Source organism: Myxocyprinus asiaticus, chromosome 28 (assembly GCF_019703515.2).
Source record: "Myxocyprinus asiaticus isolate MX2 ecotype Aquarium Trade chromosome 28, UBuf_Myxa_2, whole genome shotgun sequence".
Classification (NCBI taxonomy): Eukaryota; Metazoa; Chordata; class Actinopteri; order Cypriniformes; family Catostomidae; genus Myxocyprinus; species Myxocyprinus asiaticus.
Genome location: NC_059371.1, coordinates 8,548,695 through 8,572,288, shown reverse-complemented (window position 1 = coordinate 8,572,288; position 23,594 = coordinate 8,548,695). Strand labels below are relative to the sequence as shown.

The 23,594-nt window shown below is 36.5% G+C and overlaps 1 protein-coding gene across 1 annotated transcript; it reads left to right on the top strand.

Moving 5' to 3' along the window:
* Nucleotides 1–393: 393 nt before the first annotated feature.
* Nucleotides 394–18,479, top strand: etv7 (ETS variant transcription factor 7). The gene is made up of 9 exons (XM_051659854.1): nt 394–697; nt 1,223–1,340; nt 2,681–2,845; nt 2,947–3,066; nt 7,095–7,241; nt 8,254–8,412; nt 13,132–13,274; nt 13,363–13,463; nt 17,352–18,479. Exons 1-9 carry the CDS (start codon nt 662–664, stop codon nt 17,533–17,535), a joined length of 1,173 nt encoding a protein of 390 aa, XP_051515814.1. The 5' UTR covers nt 394–661; the 3' UTR covers nt 17,536–18,479.
* The last annotated feature ends 5,115 nt before the right edge of the window (nt 18,480–23,594 follow it).

The window sequence follows — 23,594 nt, the reverse complement described above, 5'->3', positions numbered from 1 at the left end:
GATGTCCAAAAATGCTGTCTAATTAGGCAGCTTACTAGGTTTTGATATAAAAGCGAGGCGCTGCGTATTCTCATGTTTCATGAATAGATTATCATATATTATGATAATATAATGATAATGTAATGTAATTACATGATAATATAATATTATCATATTATATTATATTATATTATTGATTAATATTAAATCAAACATTATTTAGCCTATATTTTCCGACTTTTTGTGTTATATAGCCCACTGTCACTTTTAACAAAACAATTTGTTTTGTTTTTTTTTTTGTTTTTTTTGTACTTTTAAATTTTATTCATTGTTTATTTCCCACTAACTTAGCCTAATTTTTGCGGTTATAATCTTTCAAAGCTTTCAGGAAACAGATGGGCAGCTTAAAAGTTACGCACGAAAACACGCAATCCCTTTCTTTTCCCTGAAGTAGTGTTAGTGATATTTAAAGTACACACCCCTCACAGATCCCGTCACTTTCGTTTTCATTTCCCGGAAGGATTCTTAATATTGCAGGCAATCGACAAAATAAAATAAGACAAACTCTGCTGTGCGAGACTAAAACTTTACGCGTCTGTAAAGTTTTTTTACACTCTGTATGTATAGATCAGTTATTGATCAGCGAATATTTTGATGTGTTTGTGTTGTCTGGTTAAAGAACATGAGTGACGTCTCCACACCGACACCTTTAATAAAGGTAAGAACTAAGGTACCATAGATACACACAACTTATTGACCTGTTAAAAGTGGATCATGAATTTTGATGCCTAATCATTGCTTTTTTAGTACCACAAACAAACCAAAAATACTACATTTGCAAAATGTATTCAACTACCTTTTTTAAAATGTATGTTGTAAACCCTCTGAAAACCCTTATGGGAAAGCAAAAATATTCTAACTTATCGGTATAGATTTCTAGGAGTAAAATAAGTTTATTATCAACTCAGGGGTCTGTGCAAAATTGAAAATAAAAACTATTGTCTGCCTCAGATTTACTTTCACTTTTGCTGTGTGCATTGAGATTTCACTTTGTTTTGATAAAAAAAAAAAAAAAGAGTCCTCATAGTTACTTTCTAAGTGTTAGAAAGAAGGGCCCTTTAGACCTTCTGATGCATATAAATACACTATTAAGTACAGCAATAATTCAGAAATCACTGATGGCAAAAGGCCCCCACCACCTTAATAAATGTTTCATTTTGTTTTGTCTTCCAACCTTCAATAGAGTTGTAATGGGAACAGACCTCCAGTCTGTTCTTCAGTTCAGTCAAACCCTCAAAATGATCTTCCCTCCATGTATGAAGTTGTGCCGGATGAACTGTGCAAACTACCTGGAAGACTACGTATGTTCCCCTCGTAAACATTATTTATTTATTTATTTTTTACAAAAATTGCTGTTATGACATCAGTTGACCATTAGACTGAATTTGCAAATATTTTTGTAAATACTTTTGAAATCTTTGAAGTATTTTTGAATTTACAATAAATAAACAGATGAAATATGAATATGAAATCAGCATATGAAATATGCTGAATAAAAAGAATTACTTATGCTATTCTACCATTATAATTTTCTTTCTTCTGTGGAACACAAAAGGAGAATGTTTAGCATAATGCCCAAGCTGCTTTTTTCCAAACAAGGTAAACATACAGTGATCTGTGCAGCCTGGTCACATAAACATTACGTGACTGTAGCGACCTTTTTGCAAAATTATATTACGTGGTACATTACACATATCTGGGCAGTTCTGAGGTGAAATGTTGACAGTGTGGTGTTACAAGTGAGTTCAATGCTCCAAACAGGTGAGGTATTTAAGGTTAATGTTCTATATACACTGAACAAAAATATAAACGCAACATGTAAAGTGTTGGCTCGTGTTTCATAAGCTGAAATAAAAGATCCCAGAAATTTTCCATACGATCAGATCAGATTAGGGCCTAATTAATTTATTTCAATTGACTGATTTCCTTAAATGAACTGTAACTCAGTAAAATCTTTGAAATTGTTGCATGTTGCGTTTATATTTTTGTTCAGTATAGTTTTAAAAACAACCTACCTTCTCTAAACTTTGAACCTAAACCTAACCGATAGTGTCATAAAAAGCAAATTTTAGATGAAAAACATAATTTTGTGGTGCTTCAATGCCACTTTCAATTAACGTCTCGACTCGCATGCTCTTCAGGATGCGTACCCCTCTGAAATCTCATTCGAGCTTGCACATATTAAAATCCGGTGTCTCAAGAAACATCATGCCAGATTTGACGCCTTGGTTTTTGCATGTCTTGTATTTGAATGAAAGACTTAAGAGCTATAGCAGAGGGGAAGATTATCAGCAAATAACAACAAATTTCAGTCTGTTCCTCACACAAAGCTATCATATGTCTTCAGATTACTTGGAATATGATGCAAAAGTTGTATGGAATACAATACTTTTATGATATGTGGTGTTTTTGATTGCCTTTTTCGTACTAGCCTCAATTTTTATTTTTGTATATTTTTTTTGTTTTGGAAAAGAGCAGCTTGCACATGCTGCAGAATAACTTCTTTTATTTTTTCACACATTAAAGAAGGTTATATGGGTTTGAAATGTAAAACTTGGGTTAGTAAATAAAGATAGAATTTCCATTTATGGATGAACTAACCCTTTATTGTTTCTGGCATTTTTATGGCTGGAATGTACAGGGATAAATCCTTCTCTGTGGGATAAGGAGGATGTGAATCTCTGGCTGCGATGGGCTCAGAGGGAATATTCTCTGCGACGTGCAGACCACCAGCGATTTGAGATGAATGGAAAAGCACTCTGTCTCCTCACCAAAGAGGACTTCCGTCTCCGCTGTCCCAGTTCTGGTCTGTGAGACTAAAATTAAAGTTATAGTAATTAGATTTGTCAACACCTTTCACAATGACAGTGTATTGTTTTTGTATGGCAACTGTCATGTTGGAAACAGGTGATGTACTATATGAACTCCTTCAACATGTGAAGCAACATAGGAGATGTGCTATCTTCAGTCCACTCTCCAGCTCCAACACACAGTCACAACAGATGCTCGCCTCGCATGGAATGGCAGGTGACTGCTTTTCACTTTTCTTATCATAAAATCTCTGTCTGTCTATGCATGCATTATGGTAACAGTTAACAGTTTACAGCATGAGTCTAAATACTGTATATACAAATGTATGCATCTTCAAAGGACATGCTTGTACAGTATTATTTGGTCAACTGATTTTTATTTCCTATTTGTTTGGTTATTGAAATTTGATTTAGGTGTTTTTATATTCTTTATATTGTTATGTTGACAATCTGACTTTCTGAATCACCTAATGTAAGAATCAGTAATGATTTAGAGGCAATGATCCTTGTCCAAATCAGCAGTGAGGAGATTGCCAGATCAAAATATATATATTTTTTTAGATGATTCACAGAATTTTAAAGCATTTTTGAGGAACTAGCTGGTAGAACTCTTCCTTGTTCAGTCTTTTTTCTGTAATGCTACAGTTAGAGGACATTTTGATAAGTCTTAGACTTCCTACTTGAACAAGTGCCAAAGAGGAGATGAAATCAGATATCTTGATATAGCTTGTAGTAGACATACCATTGCCACTGTTTTCCCATCTATATGCTTTTTAGCCCTTTTAAAAAGAAGCATTCTTCATATAATATGTACTAAACATTTTATTTCAGTACTGAGTTTAATTGCAAACACTGATCTGCTTCTTTTGTTAATTCAAAACAGGTACAATGGGGTTAAATAGCTCCCATTCCTTTGTGCTAGAGAAGGGGATTTCCTGGTTGCAAAGCAACTAGTGCTGTTGTTAATAGGTGTGGATAAATCAGGCTTACCTGTTCTCTGTTAACAAAATACAGTGCAAAGCCCTTTTCACTTTTTTTTTTTTTTTTTTTTTTTTTTTGAGAGAGCTTCTACTCAGACAATGTTTAACAGAATGTAAAGAGAACTAGATTTTTATTTTTTTTACATTTTATGATGAAAATGTCAGTGGTTTTTGCCTGTACAAAACCAGATGAGAGTGTATTTTTCACATAGAGAAAACACCTTAAAAAAGCCACACGAGTCATGTCCTTAGCACAAACAGTGTAACCATGGACCCTGAAAGAGGGAACGATAGTAGACGCTGCCAAATGGCAGATGGCTCTTGATGCTCTGCCCCGATGTACGTTATTGCGGGTATATTAACCGAAGCACAGTGCCACTTCATCAGGATCTTTAAACTGAAGGGAATAGAGCGCATCTCTCAGGCCCATAACAGTGAGAAATAATTAGTGCAGTTAGCAGATGCAGCATCTCATTCCCTCCTTTCAAGAAACTAAGGTTACACTCATAACTGAGATGAGATATTCTTTTTCAAGTCGGTCACTTCGACGCTGCGTCAGTAGCTGACGCTATGGGCCCATATACCACAGCGCCATGCTACTGATTTGCACACACAAGGTAATGCTTACTAGCCAATAGGATAGTTGAAAGTCATCAGCAAGGTACCATATCATATTGAACAATAGGAAGGAAAGAGAAAAGTACAATAATCATGTATGGTTAAAAAATATTACAATTACACTACATACAGGGTAGTGAAAAATGGTTCAGAAATACTCAACCACATAGTGACGGAATGAGTTCAGAATGGTCAGTGACTGACAGAATAATCTAATGCCACCAACCAATAGGGTAGCAAACATTAAACACATTACTCTTTAAATCAGTAGTGACAAAGACAACAGGTCCCAAGACCAATGGCCAGTACACAATGACACAAGCAGTCACGGCAATGAACAGAGAAATTAACTCTTGTTCGCAGCAAGGACTTAGGAAGAGAGAAGAAACATCCAAGTTATAAAACCTGGCAAAGATATTAGGGGATGCCCAGCCTTCAGCCGGACAGATAATGCACACCCATCGCCCAAGCCCAAGAACAAGCCTCTTTGTCAAATGGGCCTTGACTCCATGGGATAATGGACGTGCAAATCATAAGCAAGTGCAATGGCATAGACAACCAAGTAAAAAATTAATTGACTTGTATGGTCAGTGTACATTCGTAACGCACTCTTGGGACAGAGCATGTGTAGTCTTTGTGTGTCATCTGAATCAAAGAGGGGAGGGGAGAAAGCATACCAGGTTACTACCTGAGCTCTAAGGGAGTGGTCAAAACCTTTGTGACAACTTTGCCTTTTGGTAACCTGGCTGAGCGCAATTCCTTTCTGATATAACACATGCGTTTTCCAAATTTGCATATGAAAGTATGCTTCTTTCAGATCGAATGACACAAACCAGTCCAGAGGACAGACATGAGACAAGATCCATCTCTGAGTTACCATCTTGAACAGAGTTTACAAGAGTCTTAATTATCTTAAGTCAAAAATGGGACGCAGCCCACCGTCCTTCTTAGCGATCAGAAAATAATAGCTGTAAAAGCCTTTCTATGCATTGCACAACATTACAATTTCTGTCACGTCCTTGGCAAGGATGCTTTGTACCTCTGAGTGCAACATAGGCACGTCCTGCATCATCACAGTGGAGGACAGAATGCCATTAAAGATTGGTGGCAGAATCACGAACTTAAGCATGTAGACATGTTCAACTGTGCACAGTACCCAAATGTCAATACACAGTGACACACCTCTGTGTAGCAAGACAGAGGACACAGGGACTCGCCTGTGTTCGCCTGGGTCTGAATGCCGCCCACAATTAGGAAGTGGTCATGCAGTAAGACTGAATTCACATTTGGAACTGGAAAAAAGCAATTTATAACATTTGGCAGGTATCTAACAACAGAACAAACAACAACAGTGTTGTGGACATCTTCTTGATCCTGACATTTATCATCAGAGAGAGCGAGCGAAACATGGAGGAGTTTAGCCATGGCCACTGGGGCCTAACCGCTGGCTTAGTCTCCACCTTCTTGAGAGCTGACATGGCAGGTGCACTGAGCTTAACAGGGCGCTGCCTTAAGGAACAGCGTGAGTGAACCAGCTGCGACACAAAAGCATTTTGCCTAGGCAAGAGATGTGAACGCTTGTGGCTGCTTTAGCTGTTTGGAACCACTCAGTGAAGGCACTCAAAGTGTCACCGAAGAGGCCCTGCTGCGACACCGGATCATCGAGCAAAACAGCCTTGTCCTTGTCGCAAACAGTATTGTGCTTGCCTACGAGCGAGGACGTATGAAGACTTGGTTTGGACGGGTACACCGGCCAGGATTTTAATCTCAATGCAGAGGAGGGGCATAGATGTGCTGCAACTGCCTTTTCAATGGAGGGGATCTCAATATAACCCCTTTGTGTGGTACGGTCAAGCGCTGTGAAGGCTGCTGCTGCACCAGAAACGTGCTTTTGGGCAGAGTAGGGCAAACGGCATGTTTTGACCAGCTTTTTATGCAACTCTGGGAATAATGGCACCAGGTGGCGTGACTCAACAATTCAACAACTCAACATTCACAGTATCAATAGCGTTTCAAATGCAGCTGTGATAAAGTATACGCTGTTCCTTGGACCACAGGCAGAGAGATAGAAATAATACACTCGCAATAGTGTGCAATATCAATGACAAAGAGAAGATTCGGGCATCCAGTGCACGAGAGGTGTATTTGTGGCCCTGAGGAGAAAAGTTCTAATGAAATGGCGTTGTGCTCAAGATTTATATATCCGTGATGATGCACATCAGGGGCTGAGCATCAAGTGACATCTGCCAAAATATTGGCATGATTTTAAAGAGCTTCAGAGATCGTCACTTCTGGGAAGAATACAGCTACAGACGCAGCGTTGAAATGACCGACTTAAAAGGGAACCAGTTACACACAAAACTATAATACTTTGGCAAGGGGTTTGTTCGAATCCTTAAACAAAAGTATGAGCAATAGTATTAACAATGCTTGCCTTTGCCAGCACCACTAATTTATACATATTTACCTTTTGCCTGCTTTCTGCTCCAGGCTTGACCCTTATGTAATGTGAATTGAAGTGTCATGAGAAAAGAGTGATTAATTTGCTTTGTCACTACAACTGTGAACCAGCTGTAAACTATACCTTATCTCGACCCCTCTTCTTCACACAGACCATCTCTTTATCACTCTGTGAACTGTCTTGCAGGTCCTTGCATTCCCACTGACAGAGCTGTTCCTGTTTGTCCTGTGAATCCAAATTCACGAGTGTCAACAGCTGGCTGCAGAAGCGATGAGTGCCAGGAGGGGAAACCTATATGTGTTGACTCTGAGCATCTACAGGACAATCAAACAGGTTAGAGATTCAACCATATTTAAAACTTATAAGACAAGAGGCAATATCTCAATATTGAATTCATACATATTGAAATGAATGGACATTGCTAAGAATCATCTAAAAAAATAGATCTGTTTGTCTGGCCAATTTCACAACTGTTTCATGCAACATCTGAGAAAGATGCACACACTTTGTCAGTATTTAAGAATGCTCAGATACATATTGTTGGGGTAATAAAGTGCAATAGTCTTGTTCTGGAGGTAAAATTCCCATTTATTTTTCTCCATAGGTGAATGATTTTTACCAATAACTTATAAACCTTTAAAGAGAGACCTTCCAGAAGCTCTGAGGTCATTAAACAATGGTATCTGCTTCTGTTGAAGCCACCAGTCTGTTATTTTAACTTTGCATTGATTTTTACATAATGAAAGTTTTATTTTGGAATTCCTGTTTAAGAACTACAATACTGTATCTATTATCCAGCAGAGAAAGATCCACCAATCAGAGAACTGTAGCAAACAAAACTCACTAAAAGAGCTCTGCAGCAGCCACCCACTTCAGTGATGCACTTTGAAAAACTCTGAGTCATGTCTCAAACTACTTTTGAAAATTTATGAATATTTTGCATTAAAATGTAAATACATTGTTTATATACTTATAATAAACAACTTTGAATTAATAGTTTTCCATCGATTGTAATCTGATTAAGTCATTTGCAATGCTTCATTGGATTGTAGTTCTTTCCCTCATTAAAGTGTAAAGTACACCGTTATGCACCTTTTGTTTTTTGACTGATTTTCAAATACTTTTTTGCTTCAAACTAAAGTTTGTAATGTTGTGATTCATCTCAGAGCTGGTTTGTTTATGGCTTAGAATTATTTTATGAAGGATTTTATAATATCCTTATGGAAGTATTGAATGGGAAAAATACTTCTGGAATATGGATATGGGATATGGATGAGTTGATAATATAGTGATAAATTGCACTTTTACATTTAAGTTTTGTTCATACTTTATCCATATTTTGCAGGGCTTTCTCATCATTCTCCTGAGGAAAATATGCAGCAGGTGTCTCCAGGCAAAAAGCCTGGAGAACTTTACTGTACAGATGAGCCCCTCAACCTGTCAAATAAACATGAGAGTGCTGGAAACACAATGCACACCTCTGAAGCCAATGGAAAGATTGCAGGTACACATGCATGTTGTTTCAGAGACCAACAACAGTTGATATTTTATTTACTAAGATCTTCTTACATTAAGTCAAGCCATTTTTATTTGTATAGCGCCTTTCACAACATGCATTGTTCCAAAGCAGCTTTACAGAAAATCATGCATTAACAGAAAATGAAACTGTAATATCTATAAAGTCTTAAGAGTCATTATTGTGTAGTTTGATTAAATATGATTATGAAGTGTGTATAAAAATAAGTAATTCAATAATAATTGTATTTATAACCCCAGTGAGCAAGCCGAAGGCAACTGTGCAAGAAACACAAACCTCTATAAGATATTGGTTAATGGAGAAAATAACCTTGGGAGAAACCAGGCTCACTGTGGTTTCTTGAAGGCCTTTGAAGGATTTTGTTGGCAATTTATTGATAGTCTGTGTATTCCATTTAAGAGTGTAGTCCATCATTAGACCAAGGTGATGCTGGCCAAGATCAGTGAGGTGCTTCGCAGTTCAACCGGCCGGTCATTTTGGTGAGGTCTATCCTAAGTCCAAGGTTCAGGCAATGGAATATGAAGTATCCTATGTCTTATGGTTGGAGTTGGCATCAGCTAATCCGCTGAGGTCCATCGTAATAGACTGAAGTGATGTCTGGATGGCACCGGCTGCATTTAAGAGACACGTAGCAGTGGGGTCCGATACCAAGCAGGAATGGAGCTGGATCCAGCCGGTTCTGGTGACCTCAGGAAAGTAGTCCCAAGGTTGAGACATGGAAACAAATAGAATAATATTAGCGTAGATGCCATTAAATTATTTGCAGAGTTATAGATCATGATCAATTTTTCAGGTTCTGGCAGACCTAACTAAAGCAGCCTAATTGTGAGTTGATGGATAAATTAGGTGTATGCCTGTCTAAATAGATGAGTCTTTAGTCTAGACTTAAACTCAGTGAGTGTGTCTGCATCCCAAACAGTGTTAGGGAGACTATTCCATAGTTTAGGAGCCAAACAGGGAAAAGGATCTACCTCCTTTTGTGGATTTTGATATTCTAGGAACTATTAACAGGCCAGAGTTTTGTGATCATAATGAATGTGATGGAATGTAGCGTGGTAGAAGGTCACTTAAGTACTGTGGAGCTATACCATTTAAAGCTTTGTATGTAGTTAACAGAATTTAAAAATTAATACAAAATTTAACAGGTAGCCAATGTAACGACGATAAAATGGGATATGATCATATTTCTTGGTTCTTGTCAGCACTCTGGCTGCTGCATTTTGAACCAATTGAAGTTTATTTATTGAACTTGCTGGACATCCTCCCAGTAATGCATAACAATAATCTAGTCTTGAGGTCATGAACGCATTAATTAGTTTTTCGGGATCAGCAACAGAAAGCATGTGTCGTAACTTAGCAATATTTCTTAGGTGGAAGAATGCTGTTCTACAAACATTGGAAATTTGATTTTCAAATGACATATTGGTATCAAATGTAACAACAAAGTTCTTCGCTGTTGAAGACGATGTAACGGTTCATCCATCGAGAGTCAAATTATATTTTAGCGGCTTATTTTTAGAGGTTTTTGGTCCAATAACTAGTACCTCTGTTTTGTCGGAATTGAGCAGAAGGAAATTTCTGGCCATCCAATCTTTGATTTCATTGATACACTCTGCTAATTTGGAGAAATTTGAAATTTCATCAGGTTTCGAAGAAATATAAAGTTGGGTATCATCGGCATTACAGTGTAAACTTATTCCACAATTCCTGATAATATCTCCCAGGGGAAGCATATATAAGGAGAAAAGCAGAGGCCCTAAAACTGATCCCTGTGGCACTCCATACTTAACTTTTGTTTGATTTGACAATTCCTCGTTTACACAGACAAAGTGGTAGTGGTCTGCTAAATAGGACCGAAACCATGCTAATGCAAGTCCACAAATGCCAACATTAATTCTTTAGCCTATTCAAGAGAATATCATGATCTATCATGTCGAAGTCAGCACTAAGATCTAAAAGCACTAGAAGTGAAATGCAGACGCGATCAGATGATAAGAGCAAGTCATTAGTAACTCTTATAAATGAAGCCTTTGTACTGTGGTGTGACCTAAATCCTGACTGAAATTATTCATATATACTATTTCTCTGTAGAAATGAACATAATTGGGAAGACACAACATTTTCTAGTATTTTTGACATAAACGGGAGATTTGAAATATATGTGGTTTGATAACTGCCATTTTAAAGTTTCTTGGGACATGTCCTAAGGAAAACGAGGAGTTAATAATATTAAGAAGAGGTTCTGAGATTACAGGGAATACCTATTTTAGCTTAGTTGGTATTGGATCTAACGTACATGTCTTTCGATACATTTCGATACGTTTTGTTATCTCTTCATGACCTATGACAGTGAAGGATTGAAGTTTCACGTGTGGAAAATTATGAGACACTGTTTTCTGAGGGACTGTGACACATGATTGCATAATTCCAATTTTATTTCTGATTATTTCAATTTTATCAGTAAAGAAATTCATGAAGTTGAAAATGAGTGTATGTTAATTAACATATTTCACTGATTCTTGAGATAAGGGACAAAACATGTCTTACATACAAAAGTCATCTTTATGTTAAAAAAATAAATTCATAATAATACAAATACTGGAAAAGTAAAATCTAAAAGATATGTGTATACTTAGGGAATATATTACTTATATATTTTTTTTTAATAATTGAATTAGATGTTTTTTATCTTAAATGCTCCATACTTGGAAGCACAACTGCGCTCAGCAAGAGGTCACAATTTTAAACTGTCAAAAAATGTTTAAAAATGCAACAAACTCATAAATATAAATATCAAATGAAAACTAGGGATCTGTAAGATATCAAACAATATATAAAGTAAACTTTATATTTTCCATAAAATCTGTCTATAAAAGTTGTGTCCTCCCTTTGCGTCAACTCCGTTAGATGTGTTTTTTTTTTTATATAATCCTGAATCAGACAATCAGACAATGTCATGGTCAGCTATAACTCTGAGTACCCCTTGCCCATTTCCTGCTCATGTTGGATGCAACAGTAGGACACGTAGTCTGGTATATTTTATATAAACAATTACATAATTCCCATTGTGAAAATTTCTGTTAGGATTGTGGTATAAATTTTGGTATTTTAGTTTAGGTTATAGAGGCAGCTTCAACTGAGGACAAAAAAAAATAAAAAATTGGCTCCAGAGTACAACACATGGTTAAGATGGAAAAATATTCAATTTTGTCAACTCCGTCGGAGTTTTCAGAATAGTGTGAAAACAGGAAAATAAAATATACAATGCATTTTATCAATTAGCTCCTTTACTGAACACCATTATTAGACAATTAAAGACTTTGTACTTTTGTTAGATGTTTCAAATTAAAATAGCATGCTTTATAGTGTGTCTGATGGAGTTGACACAAATGACAGTAAGATGTAAGTTATGAAGTGAATTTACAGAAAAAAGCGTTTTTATAAAAACCTGTTCCCTTACTGAGAACTTTGTCTACAAATATATCCATTTCAAATTAATTTAGTATTTTTTTTAATTTTTTTTTTATCTCCTTTTCTACCCAATTTGGAATGCCCAATTCCCACTACTTAGTAGGTCCACTTGGTGGCGTGGTTACTCACCTCAATCCGGGTGGCAGAGGACAAGTCTCAGTTGCCTCCGTTTCTGAGACCGTCAATCCACGCATCTTATCATGTGGCTCGTTGTGCATGACACCGCGGAGACTCCTAGCATGTGGAGGCTCATGCTACTCTCCACGATCCATGCACAACTTACCACGTGCCCCATTGAGAGCGAGAACCACTAATTGCGACCACGAGGTGGTTACCCCATGTGATTCTACCCTCCCTAGCAACTGGGCCAATTTGGTTGCTTAGGAGACGTGGTTGGAGTCACTCAGCACACCCTGGATTCGAACTCGCGAGTCCAGGGATGGTAGTCAGCGTCAGTACTTGCTGAGCAACCCAGGCCCCCTAAATTAATTTAGTATTAAAAAAACAAAACATATTTTGTCCCTTATCTCAAGAATCAGTGATTTGGAAGGAAAAAATAAATAAATAAATAATAATAATTAAAAAAAAATTGTCAGTTTTCGAGAATTGGGGTTGGCTTTTAATGAGACCAGTAAGCAACAACCTAACAACCACCCAGAACTCCCTAGCAACCACCTAGCAATGCCTTAGCAATCACCCAGAACATCCTACATCCTGCCAGACTTATCACACTAAAATCAGAAACAGTAGGTTTAGGTTACAGTAGGTTTCTTTAGCTAAAATCGGTCTGTGCAAGAGGTCTGCACAGGACTATTTTTTCCATCCCACTCCCGCAAGTTTCTATACCGCACCCGAATGCTCTTGCTGAATTTGAGTTCCTGTTCACCTGCTCTCTGCCCACAGTGGTTTTCTTCCCGACCGCTCCCATACCCACAACCCCATATTTGTTTTCCACATAGGGCAAAAGCCATACAATTAGACAACAAGTGTAAACAAAACGTTTTATTTTTCTGTTATTGCTATTATCAGATGATGCATGACATGATGGACATCTGACTTGCCAGAGGTTGATTTCTTAACACTAAACTTAGTTTTTGTAGTCCAAGTTTCACATCCTTTGACACTTTCTTTCTTTCTTTCTTTTTTTTACTGAATGTCACAAGCCCTCTCATAATGTATAGTAACATGCCTGTAACCACTCCAACTTTTCATTAGACTGCAAACTCTTATGGGATTATGTGTACCACCTGCTGTCAGACAGCAGGTACGAGGCCTACATACGCTGGGAGGACACGGAGGCCATGATCTTCAGAGTGGTGGATCCCAATGGACTGGCACGACTCTGGGGCAACCACAAGGTAACAGGTTTGGCCAGCCGACTATGACTTCTTGATTTTTCCATTAAGGTTATTGACAATCTTTTCATCTGTTTGTTTGGTATTGCAGAACAGAGTCAATATGACATATGAGAAAATGTCTAGAGCGCTGCGTCACTACTACAAACTCAACATAATTAAGAAGGAGACAGGGCAGAGGCTACTTTTCCGGTAAGTGGAGGCATTTTCTTTTTAAAAATCTTTTTTAATTTTATTTTTGTATGACATATTGTAGTGGTCGTCGATTTGAGTTTTTTCAGTCATCAGCCTAGATATACAGTATTATGGATAAATCCATTTGAACGATGGTAAATGAGACATATACTGCTAGTCGAAAGTTGGAATACACTTTACTGAATTTGTTTCTCATGATCTTAAAAGGATAGTTCACTCAAAAATTCATATTCCATCAATTTAATCTCATATTGTTCCAAACCTGTATGACTTTCTCTTTTCCATGGAACACAAAAGGAAGTGTTACACAGAATTTAATTTCTTTTTTTCCAAACAATGAAAGTGAATTCTGCCTAACATCTCCTTTTCTGTTCCACAGAAGAAAGTCAAACCGGTCTGAAACAATATGAATGTGTGTAAATGATGACAAAATTTTCATTTTTGGGTGAACTATCACTTTAAAAACCTTAGAATAAAAGTATCGAAACGGATGAGTTTAAAATGCTGTTTAAAAAGCATAAGGATGCACCTTATGAAATTGATTGAGAAAATGTCCAGTGTATACAGAGCTGAAATCTAGGAAAATGAAAATCTTCTTCAAATATAACAGATAGTTTTGATTTAACTTTATTATTATTATTATTATTATTATTATTATTATTGTATAATTAATATTGCATAATTACCAATTGTGGTTCTTCATAGTTTTGATGACTTTTGTTCTAAAATGTGGATATTAATACACCTCCTGAGACCTGAGCACACCTGTTGTGTGCATTTTCCATTTCACGTTTTGATTTGTGACTAGAAGCCCCAAATAAAAATGAAAAAAAAAAAAATGTAAAAATAAATAATAATAAATAAAGTAATAATAAAAAATAAAAAAACATTTGAAAAGCAAAATGTTTTCCTAAAATTTTGTCCTCATATGGGGACAGCAGGACTAAATTTTAAATAATACCAAGCTATAGAAAGTGAGTTTTTTTTTTATTTATTTTTTTTTTTATCAAAATGTTTATTATGTGTCCAGGAGTGTTGGTTATTCCTGTTTTTAGAGTTACAGACATTACAGCTGATTTTCTGTAAAGCTGCTTTGGAACAATGTGTATTGGGAAAAGTATGTGTGTGTATATATATGTATGTATATACAGTTGTGCTCAAAAGTTTGCTTACCCTTGGAGAATTGGTAATATATGTACCATTTTTAAAGAAAACATGAGTGAGCAGGCAAAACACATTTCTTTTATTTCTTATGGGATTTATATTCAACAGTAGGTTATAACAGAATGGCACAATCATAAAACAAAACATGGCAACAAAGAAAAAAATGAAATGACCCCTGTTCAAAAGTCTGCATACCCTTAGTTCTTAATACTGTGTATTGCCCACTTTAGCATCAATGACAGCGTGCAGTCTTTTGTATTAGTTGTCTATGAGGCCCCAAATTCTTGCAGGTGGTATAACTGCCCATTCGTCTTGGCAAAATGCCTCCAGGTCATGCAAAGTCTTTGGTCGTCTTGCATGAACCGCACGTTTGAGATCTCCCCAGAGTGGCTTGATGATATTAAGATCAGGAGACTGTGATGGCCACTCCAGAACCTTCACCTTTTTCTGCTGTAACCACTGGAGGGTCAACTTGGCCTTGTGCTTAGGGTCATTGTCATGCTGGAAAGTCCAAGAGCGTCCCATGTGCAGCTTTCGTGCAGAAGAATGCAAATTGTCTGCCAGTATTTTCTGATAACATGCTGCATTCATCTTGCCATCAATTTTCACAAGATTCCCCGTGCCTTTAGAGCTCACACACCCCCAAAACATCAGTGAGCCACCACCATGCTTCACAGTGGGTATGGTATTCTTTTCACTATAGGCCTTGTTGACCCCTCTCCAAACTTAGCGCTTATGTTTGTGACCATAAAGCTCTATTTTGGTCTCGTCACTACAAATTACAGTGTGCCAGAAGCTCTGAGGCCTGTCAAGGTGTTGTCGGGCATATTGTAACCGGGCTTTTTTGTGGCATTGGCACAGTAAAGGCTTCTTCATGGCAACTCGACCACGCAGCTCTTTTTGTTCAAGTATCGTCGTATTGTGCTCCTTGAAACAACCACACTGTCTTTTTCCAGAGCAGCCTGTATTTCTCCTGAGGTTACCTGTGGGTTTTTCTTTGTATCCCGAACAATTCTTCTGGCTGTTGTGGCTGAAATCTTTCTTGATCTACCTGACTTTGGCTTGGTATCAAGAGATCCCCGAATTTTCCACTTCTTAATAAGTGATTGAACAGTACTGACTGGCATTTTCAAGGCTTTGGATATCTTTTTATATCCTTTTCCATCTTTATAAAGTTCCATTACCTTGTTACGCAGGTCTTTTGACAGTTCTTTTCTGCTCCCCATGGCTCAGTATTCTAGCCTGCTCAGTGCATCCACGTGAGAGCTAACAAACTCATTGACTATTTATACACAGACACTAATTGCAATTTAAAAAGCCACAGGTGTGGGAAATTAAACTTTAATTGCCATTTAAACCTGTGTGTGTCACCTTGTGTGTCTGTAACAAGGCCAAACATTCAAGGGTATGTAAACTTTTGATTAGGGCCATTTGGGTGATTTCTGTAATCATTATGATTTAAAAAGGAGCCAAACAACTATGTGATAATAAATGGCTTGATATGATCACTATCATTAAATAAAAGACAGTTTGTTTGTTTTTTTTGCATGATCATTCATATTTTCAAAATCAATTTCATAACTTTCTGCCAGGGTATGCAATGTTTTGAGCACAGCTGTATATATATATATATATATATATATATATATATATATATATATATATATATATATATATTACCAATCAGAAATGAGCATAATTCATTCTAATACAAGTAATCGTCAGCATCGTCCAATCACTGCCAACCATGTTAAAATAAAATTTTGCATTATAAATTCTAAATCTACAGTATGTATTATTTCCCTTGTTCCATGTCTGCCAACCATGTTGAGTAGTCCAAACATCTACAGCCTAAAACTGAACTTTTGGTCTGAAGTTTGGAGTGAATGCACTTGGTTGCATAGAAAGCTATAGGATTCTCCCTTGCTCCTTATTTAGTGAATGACTTAGCCGACAGTGTGCTGTCTGTCTGCATTGGTCTCATAACAGTTTGAAATGCACCTTATTTTCCTTCTAACTCCATATAAAGCCTCTGAAAGCAACATTTTCCATCTTTTGGATGAACCCATCGATTCTCAAAGTGATAATGCACAGTGAATAGGATTTCTAAGGGAAAAATAGCACTGTAGTCCTCGTCTGCGGTCATTGCGTTTAACAGCATGCCGTTTCACGATAATTCAGTTACATTTTTCTGGATGAAACTAGAGACTCTAATCTTTTTACTTAAACAGGTTTCAGTGTAAAAACTTAATTAGGTTTCTTACCAGATATAGTTTTGTTGCCCTTTTCTCTCAAAGACAAACTCCGCTGAGATCGGTGCCATGTTGTTTGTCACATGACTCCTTGCATCAAAAGTTTAACCCTTTACTGAAAGCCCAGAGTATCCTGAACTGAGATCAGTCAGTTTAAATTAAATTAAATTATGCAAAGCGTATAGTGAAGACAAAACACAGTGTTCACACATGAGTACGTGGGATCAACAAGGATAAAGAATGAGTGTGTTTTTATCCTTTCACAGATAATGTACAAAAATTGCTTAAATGAACACTTATTTTAGACTCAACATTTACTAGAATATTTGAAAGCATTTAATGCTGTTGGTAGATTTGTTAAATCGCATAATGTGGAGCTAACACTTCTGTTAATCTGCCAATTAAACATTATTTTTGGCTGATTTCAGTAATCCCAATTGAATTATGAGTCTCCCTCTCTCTGCTGCAGGTTCCTGAAGACTCCCGAGGAAATAATGCAAGGCAGGTCAGACCGCATAGAACCTTCAGAGTCTCCTGACAGTCCTGCGTCGCCCGACTACAGAGAAGACTCTCTGGAAGTATCACCTGAATCGATTCCTGCCACCCCGAGCCCCAGCTCTGATCACAACTTCAGCATATCACCGCTCCCATGACACTCTAAAAAAATGTTTTGTCAAATAAGTAGAAAAAGATCAAGTAGAAACAGATACTTGAGGTAACAACTGCAGGTTACCACTTTTTACACTTTGTTTCTATGTAAAAAAAAAAAAAAAAAATTAACCTGTGCTTTTGGAATGGGAAACCCAAGAGCTGATGTTCTTTCAATATCTATAGCACCACTGATTGGTGATATGCATTATGAAACCATAGGACTCTGTAAGACTTTATGAACTTCTCAGTTTTAAAGCCCCGCCTTTGTGTTTTGATTCAGGGTAGTAGTTTTCAGTAGTTATCAGGCACTAATGACACTAATTCCCCAACGCATTGATTCTGTCATGTATTCATTGTTTTTGTAATTTTCTTTCTCAGGTTTTGAAAATGTGCAGTGTTGTAGATTTGTGAATTGAAGCATTATATTGTTTTTGTGTTTGATTGATTTAATAAACAGTAGTCAAATTGAATTAATAATCTGCACTGAAACCTGTCAATTCAATAATGAACTGTATAAAGGTAATAGACAAATGGATGACTGGATGTTAACGGACATTAACTTTTTTCCTCTAACATCACGATTTGAGGTTAAAATGAATATGAATGTATAAGGGAACATTTATATTGTGAGTATAGTAACTATAGTCACCATCTTTAAAAGTTTTTGTCAGCATTCTTATATTGGTATAAAAATACCAATATTCCATTAGTGGTCATAAAAACTGCATAGGCCCTAAATAAGAATTATTAAAAAATAATTAGAAAATGCTATTTAAAATAGTTCTAAATGAAGTAATTTAAGTCATAGCATGTAACACTGTAGGACACTGCTGTCACTGCCTAGTGCCTAACATGTCATCTCAATTACCCATAATCTGATGATGATGATGATATACTGCCTTAGTCCTGCCAAATAATAAATTCAATAAAATGGTAATCGTTTCTTAAGCCAGCATCTCACAATTTTGACTTTATTTCTCGCAATTGTGACTTCAATTCTCCTAATTACAAGATGTAAACTGTGGCAACTGCAAGGTTTTATCAACTTTGTATCGCACAATTTCATGTAAGTTAATATGATACAATTGTGACATGTCTTTCAATTTTTTCTTTATTTTTCGAAATTGTTATAACTAAACAATTGCTAGAAATAAAGTCAAAATGTATATATAGTCAGAATTAGGCTAACTCTTTCATTTTTTGTTCTGTGGTGGGATCCGGCTTCCTTACGATGATGATGATGGGGAATATATATATATATATATATATATATATATATATATATGAATGAATGAATGTTACATTTATATAGCACTTTTCTGACACTACACTCAAAGTGCTTTACACACCCAGTGAACAGGGACTCTCCTCAACATCCACCAGTGTGCAGCATCCACCTGGATGATGCAACGGCAGCCATAGTGCGCCAGTACACTCACCACACACTAAATCCCAACAAAGGTGTGCAATGGGATTTTAATGATGGGTTGAAAGGGCCATTTAAGGACATTCCACGACCTATCCTTGAACCAGATTTTGGACAACTTGGATGTATCCTTGGTGTTATTGTCTTGATGGAGAGTCCAGTGATCACGAGCTTCAATTTACACACTGAAGTCATCACATTTTTCATGCCAAAATGGCCTGCCACATGAAAGAATCCATGGTGTCAGTCACATAGTCAGGATAGCCATTACCTGCAGCCGCAAAACACCCCCATAACAAGACTGACCCACCTCCATGCATGACTGTGGGGATGGTGTCGTTCTTGTCATCACCTTGTCATCTTACTCCAGACGTACTGCTGACCCATGGGTCTAAAACTCATTTTCAGTTTAGTGTCATACGTCTATAAAACCTTCTTCCAGGACTCCACATTTCTTTCCTAATTACTTCTTGAATATTCAGTCAACTGGAGTCAACATTTCCCTTGAAGTTTTGGTTTCTTCCACACCCCAAGAAGGTTGCTGTTGTACCATATTTAAAAAATGTATGAATGGTGTATAATTGAAGTGCCTTGGAAATGTACTTTTAGCCATGACCTTTCTTGTGTAATGAAATAATCTCCTCTATTAGCTTTTGTGACAGCTTATTTTTAATTGCATTTTTTGCATAGAAATACATTTTTGCTTACAACGCTAAACTTAAATTTTAAAACGTAAATAAGTGCCATTGCAGATTGATGACAATTTTGTTTTAAAACAATTACTTGTGTAGCCTTACATATTTAAGAAACAGCTACAAGCAATAGGGGCTGAATAATTATGACATGGATGTATTTTAAAAAAATCCTGCTATTTAGAAATATTAGGTTATATATTCACACTATGACTTTGAATGTGTCACTCAACTGATATAGATGTAAAGTTTAAAAATTCTGGATCATCAGAAAAGATTACCTTTGTAAATCCTTACTGTCTTGGGGGGGGGGTTGAATAATTTTGACTGCAACTGTACATGTAACAGGATTATGTATTTAAAATACAAAATATAAGTAACTCTATTCCACTACAGTTACAATTTAAATCATTGGTATTTAGAGTACAGTTACATTCAGAAAGTATTTTGATTACTGAAGAGATTACTTTGCATTTTATTGTAATTTGTTTCATTTAATATTTAGTCCTTTCAGATGGAAAACATTTATACATATAAATGATGCGATCCAAAGTGCATTTGAACAGCGGTGAAACACTTTCTTATGATGTGTTACATTCATACGAGCAGACAGAGAAGTAAGTCTGAAGTAAGTTTGAAGCAGAAGAAATAGAAATAAACCTTGTGTAAATTGTCAGCTTTATGCTAAGTTAAAATGCTATTTCTAGCCATTTTACATGCACATGTTACCAGACACGATCATATTTTTTATCAAGAAAATTCATGTTGGATCATAGTTTCTTTTTTTCTAGTAAGACCTTTGATATTAGGGCAAAAATCATATTCTTGATAATAATTTTTTTTATTGTTTTCCTGTAAAAATATCTAAAAATCCTTAAAAAAAGAACAATTTGATTTATCAAATATTTATATTTGATTTATAAATATCTGCAAAAGATATTTAGATTTTTCAGAGAATGTATTTTTAACATGTGTATTTTGTCTTACTGTGCTAGCAGAGTTTTTATAGTCAAAACAAGTGAAAGAATCTACCAGCGCTGAAGAAGTAATCCAAATTATTTAGAATACATTACTGACCTTGAGTAATCTAATGAAATATGTTACAAATTACATTTTACAGCATGTATTCTGTAATCTGTAGTGGTGTAATCCTCCAAACCCTGTATATATATAAAACATTGTAAGAAAGGCATAAAATTTGCTTTTAAAATGTGCTTTAATACTTTGCTTTTAAAATGTTCTGTGGTTTTTGAAAGAAAAGTGTGTGAATTAGAAAGCTGATGATATCTGGTCTACCTCATTACACGTCCTTAAATTGTATATACAGTTGTGCTCAAAAGTTTGCATACCCTGGCAGAAATTGTGAAATTTTGGCATTGATTTGGAAAATATGACTATCTTTTATTTAAGGATAGGACATATGAAGCCATTTATTATCACAGAGTTGTTTGGCTCCTTTTTAAATCATAATGATAACAGAAATTACCCAAATGGCATTGATCAAAAGTTTACATACCCTTGAATGTTTGGCCTTGTTACAGACACACAAGGTGACACACACAGGTTTAAATGGCAATTAAAGGTTAATTTCCCACATCTGTGGCTTTTTAAATTGCAATTAGTGTCTGTGTATAAATAGTCAATGAGTTTGTTAGCTCTCACGTGGATGCACTGAGCAGGCTAGATACTGAGCCATGGGGAGCAGAAGAGAACTGTCAAAAGACCTGCGTAACAAGGTAATGGAACTTTATAAAGATGGAAAAGGATATAAAAAGATATCCAAAGCCTTGAAAATGTCAGTCAGTACTGTTCAATCACTTATTAAGAAGTGGAAAATTCAGGGATGTCTTGATACCAAGCCAAGGTCAAGCAGACCAAGAAAGATTTCAGCCATAACTGCCAAAAGAATTGTTTGGGATACAAAGAAAAACCCACAGGTAACCTCAAGAGAAATACAGGCTGCTCTGGAAAAAGACGGTGTGGTTGTTTCAAGGAGCACAATACGACGATACTTGAACAAAAATGAGCTGCATGGTCGAGTTGCCAGAAAGACATTTTACTGCTCCAATGCCACAAAAAAAGCCCAGTTATAATATGCCCAATAACACCTTGACATGCCCCAAAATAGAGCTTTTTGGTCACAACTATAAGCGCTATGTTTGGAGAGGTGTCAACAAGGCCTATAGTGAAAAGAATACCATCTCCACTGTGAAGCATGGTGGTGGCTCACTGATGTTTTGGGGGTGTGTGAGCTCTAAAGGCATGGGGAATCTTGTGAAAATTGATGGCAAGATGAATGCAGCATGTTATCAGAAAATACTGGCAGACAATTTGCATTCTTCTGCACGAAAGCTGCATATGGGACGCTCTTGGACTTTCCAGCACGACAATGACCCTAAGCACAAGGCCAAGTTGACCCTCCAGTGGTTACAGCAGAAAAAGGTGAAGGTTCTGGAGTGGCCATCACAGTCTCCTGACCTTAATATCATCGAGACACTCTGAGGAGATCTCAAATATGCGGTTCATGCAAGACGACCAAAGACTTTGCATGACCTGGAGGCATTTTGTCAAGACGAATGGGCAGCTATACCACCTGCAAGAATTTGGGGCCTCATAGACAACTATTACAAAAGACTGCACGCTGTCGTTGATGCTAAAGGGGGCAATACACAGTATTAAGAACTAAGAGTATGCAGACTTTTGAACAGGGGTCATTTCATTTTTTTCTTTGTTGCCATGTTTTGTTTTATGATTGTGCCATTCTGTTATAACCTACAGTTGAATATGAATCCCATAAGAAATAAAAGAAATGTGTTTTGCCTGCTCACTCATGTTTTCTTTAAAAATGGTACATATATTAACAATTCTCCAAGGGTATGTAAACTTTTGAGCACAACTGTATACACTTACACACTCACCAAGCACTTTATTAGGAACACCTACACCTACTAATTCTTGCGATTATCTAATCAGCCAATTATGTGGCAGCAGTGCAATGCATAAAATCATGCATATGCGGGTCAGGAGCTTCAGTCTCTAGAATTTACTCAGAATGGTGAAAAAACAAACAAACAAACAAACAAACAAAAAAACATCCAGTAAGTGGCAGTTCTGCAGAAGAAAATGCCTTGTTGATGAGAGAGGTCAACAGAGAATGGCCAGACTGGTTTGAACTGTCAAAGTCTACGGTAACTCAGATAACCACTCTGTGCAATTATAGTGAGCAGAATAGCATCTCAGAATGCACAACATTTAAACCTTGAGGTGGATGGGCTACAGCAGTAGAAGAATATATATACAGAAGAATATATATATATATATATATATATATATACACACACACACAGTATATACACCTGTACTGTACTGTATATTACTGTACATTTCACTATGAGGACCCAGGAGATACACGGTGTTAAGTATTTTATTTAAGTGCACAATGGCCTTCTAGGGTTTGAACCAAAAACCTTTGGGTTACCAGCCCAAGTATTCAACCACTAAGTCAAATGCAGTGTTACGCTTTTGCATTAATAACCCTGAGGAAGGTCAGAGATAATTACCTTCATAACACATCCTCTTATTCAGATTAACCAGAACTCATAGGCTTTGGGTCAATACAATGAAATTAAATAAAACACACCATGGGAAATAAGCTCAAGCTATATAAATGTTAGATGTATTTAAGGAAAGTGTGGCAATCCAATTGTAAGAGTTAACAGATATAATTGGCTTAATGTATGAACCATAAACACGAAAACTGGGCTGAACATTACCTTCATCACAATCCTGTTAAAAAAAGAAAAAAAGAAAAAAAAAAAAAGCTTTGGAAGAGGAAGTTACAGTAACTTTCTGTTTCAGCTTTAGTGAAACCTGTGATTCTTAATCGTAATGCATGAGGGCACACATTTGGTTGATATTGTTGCTTAACTCCATGATGATATAT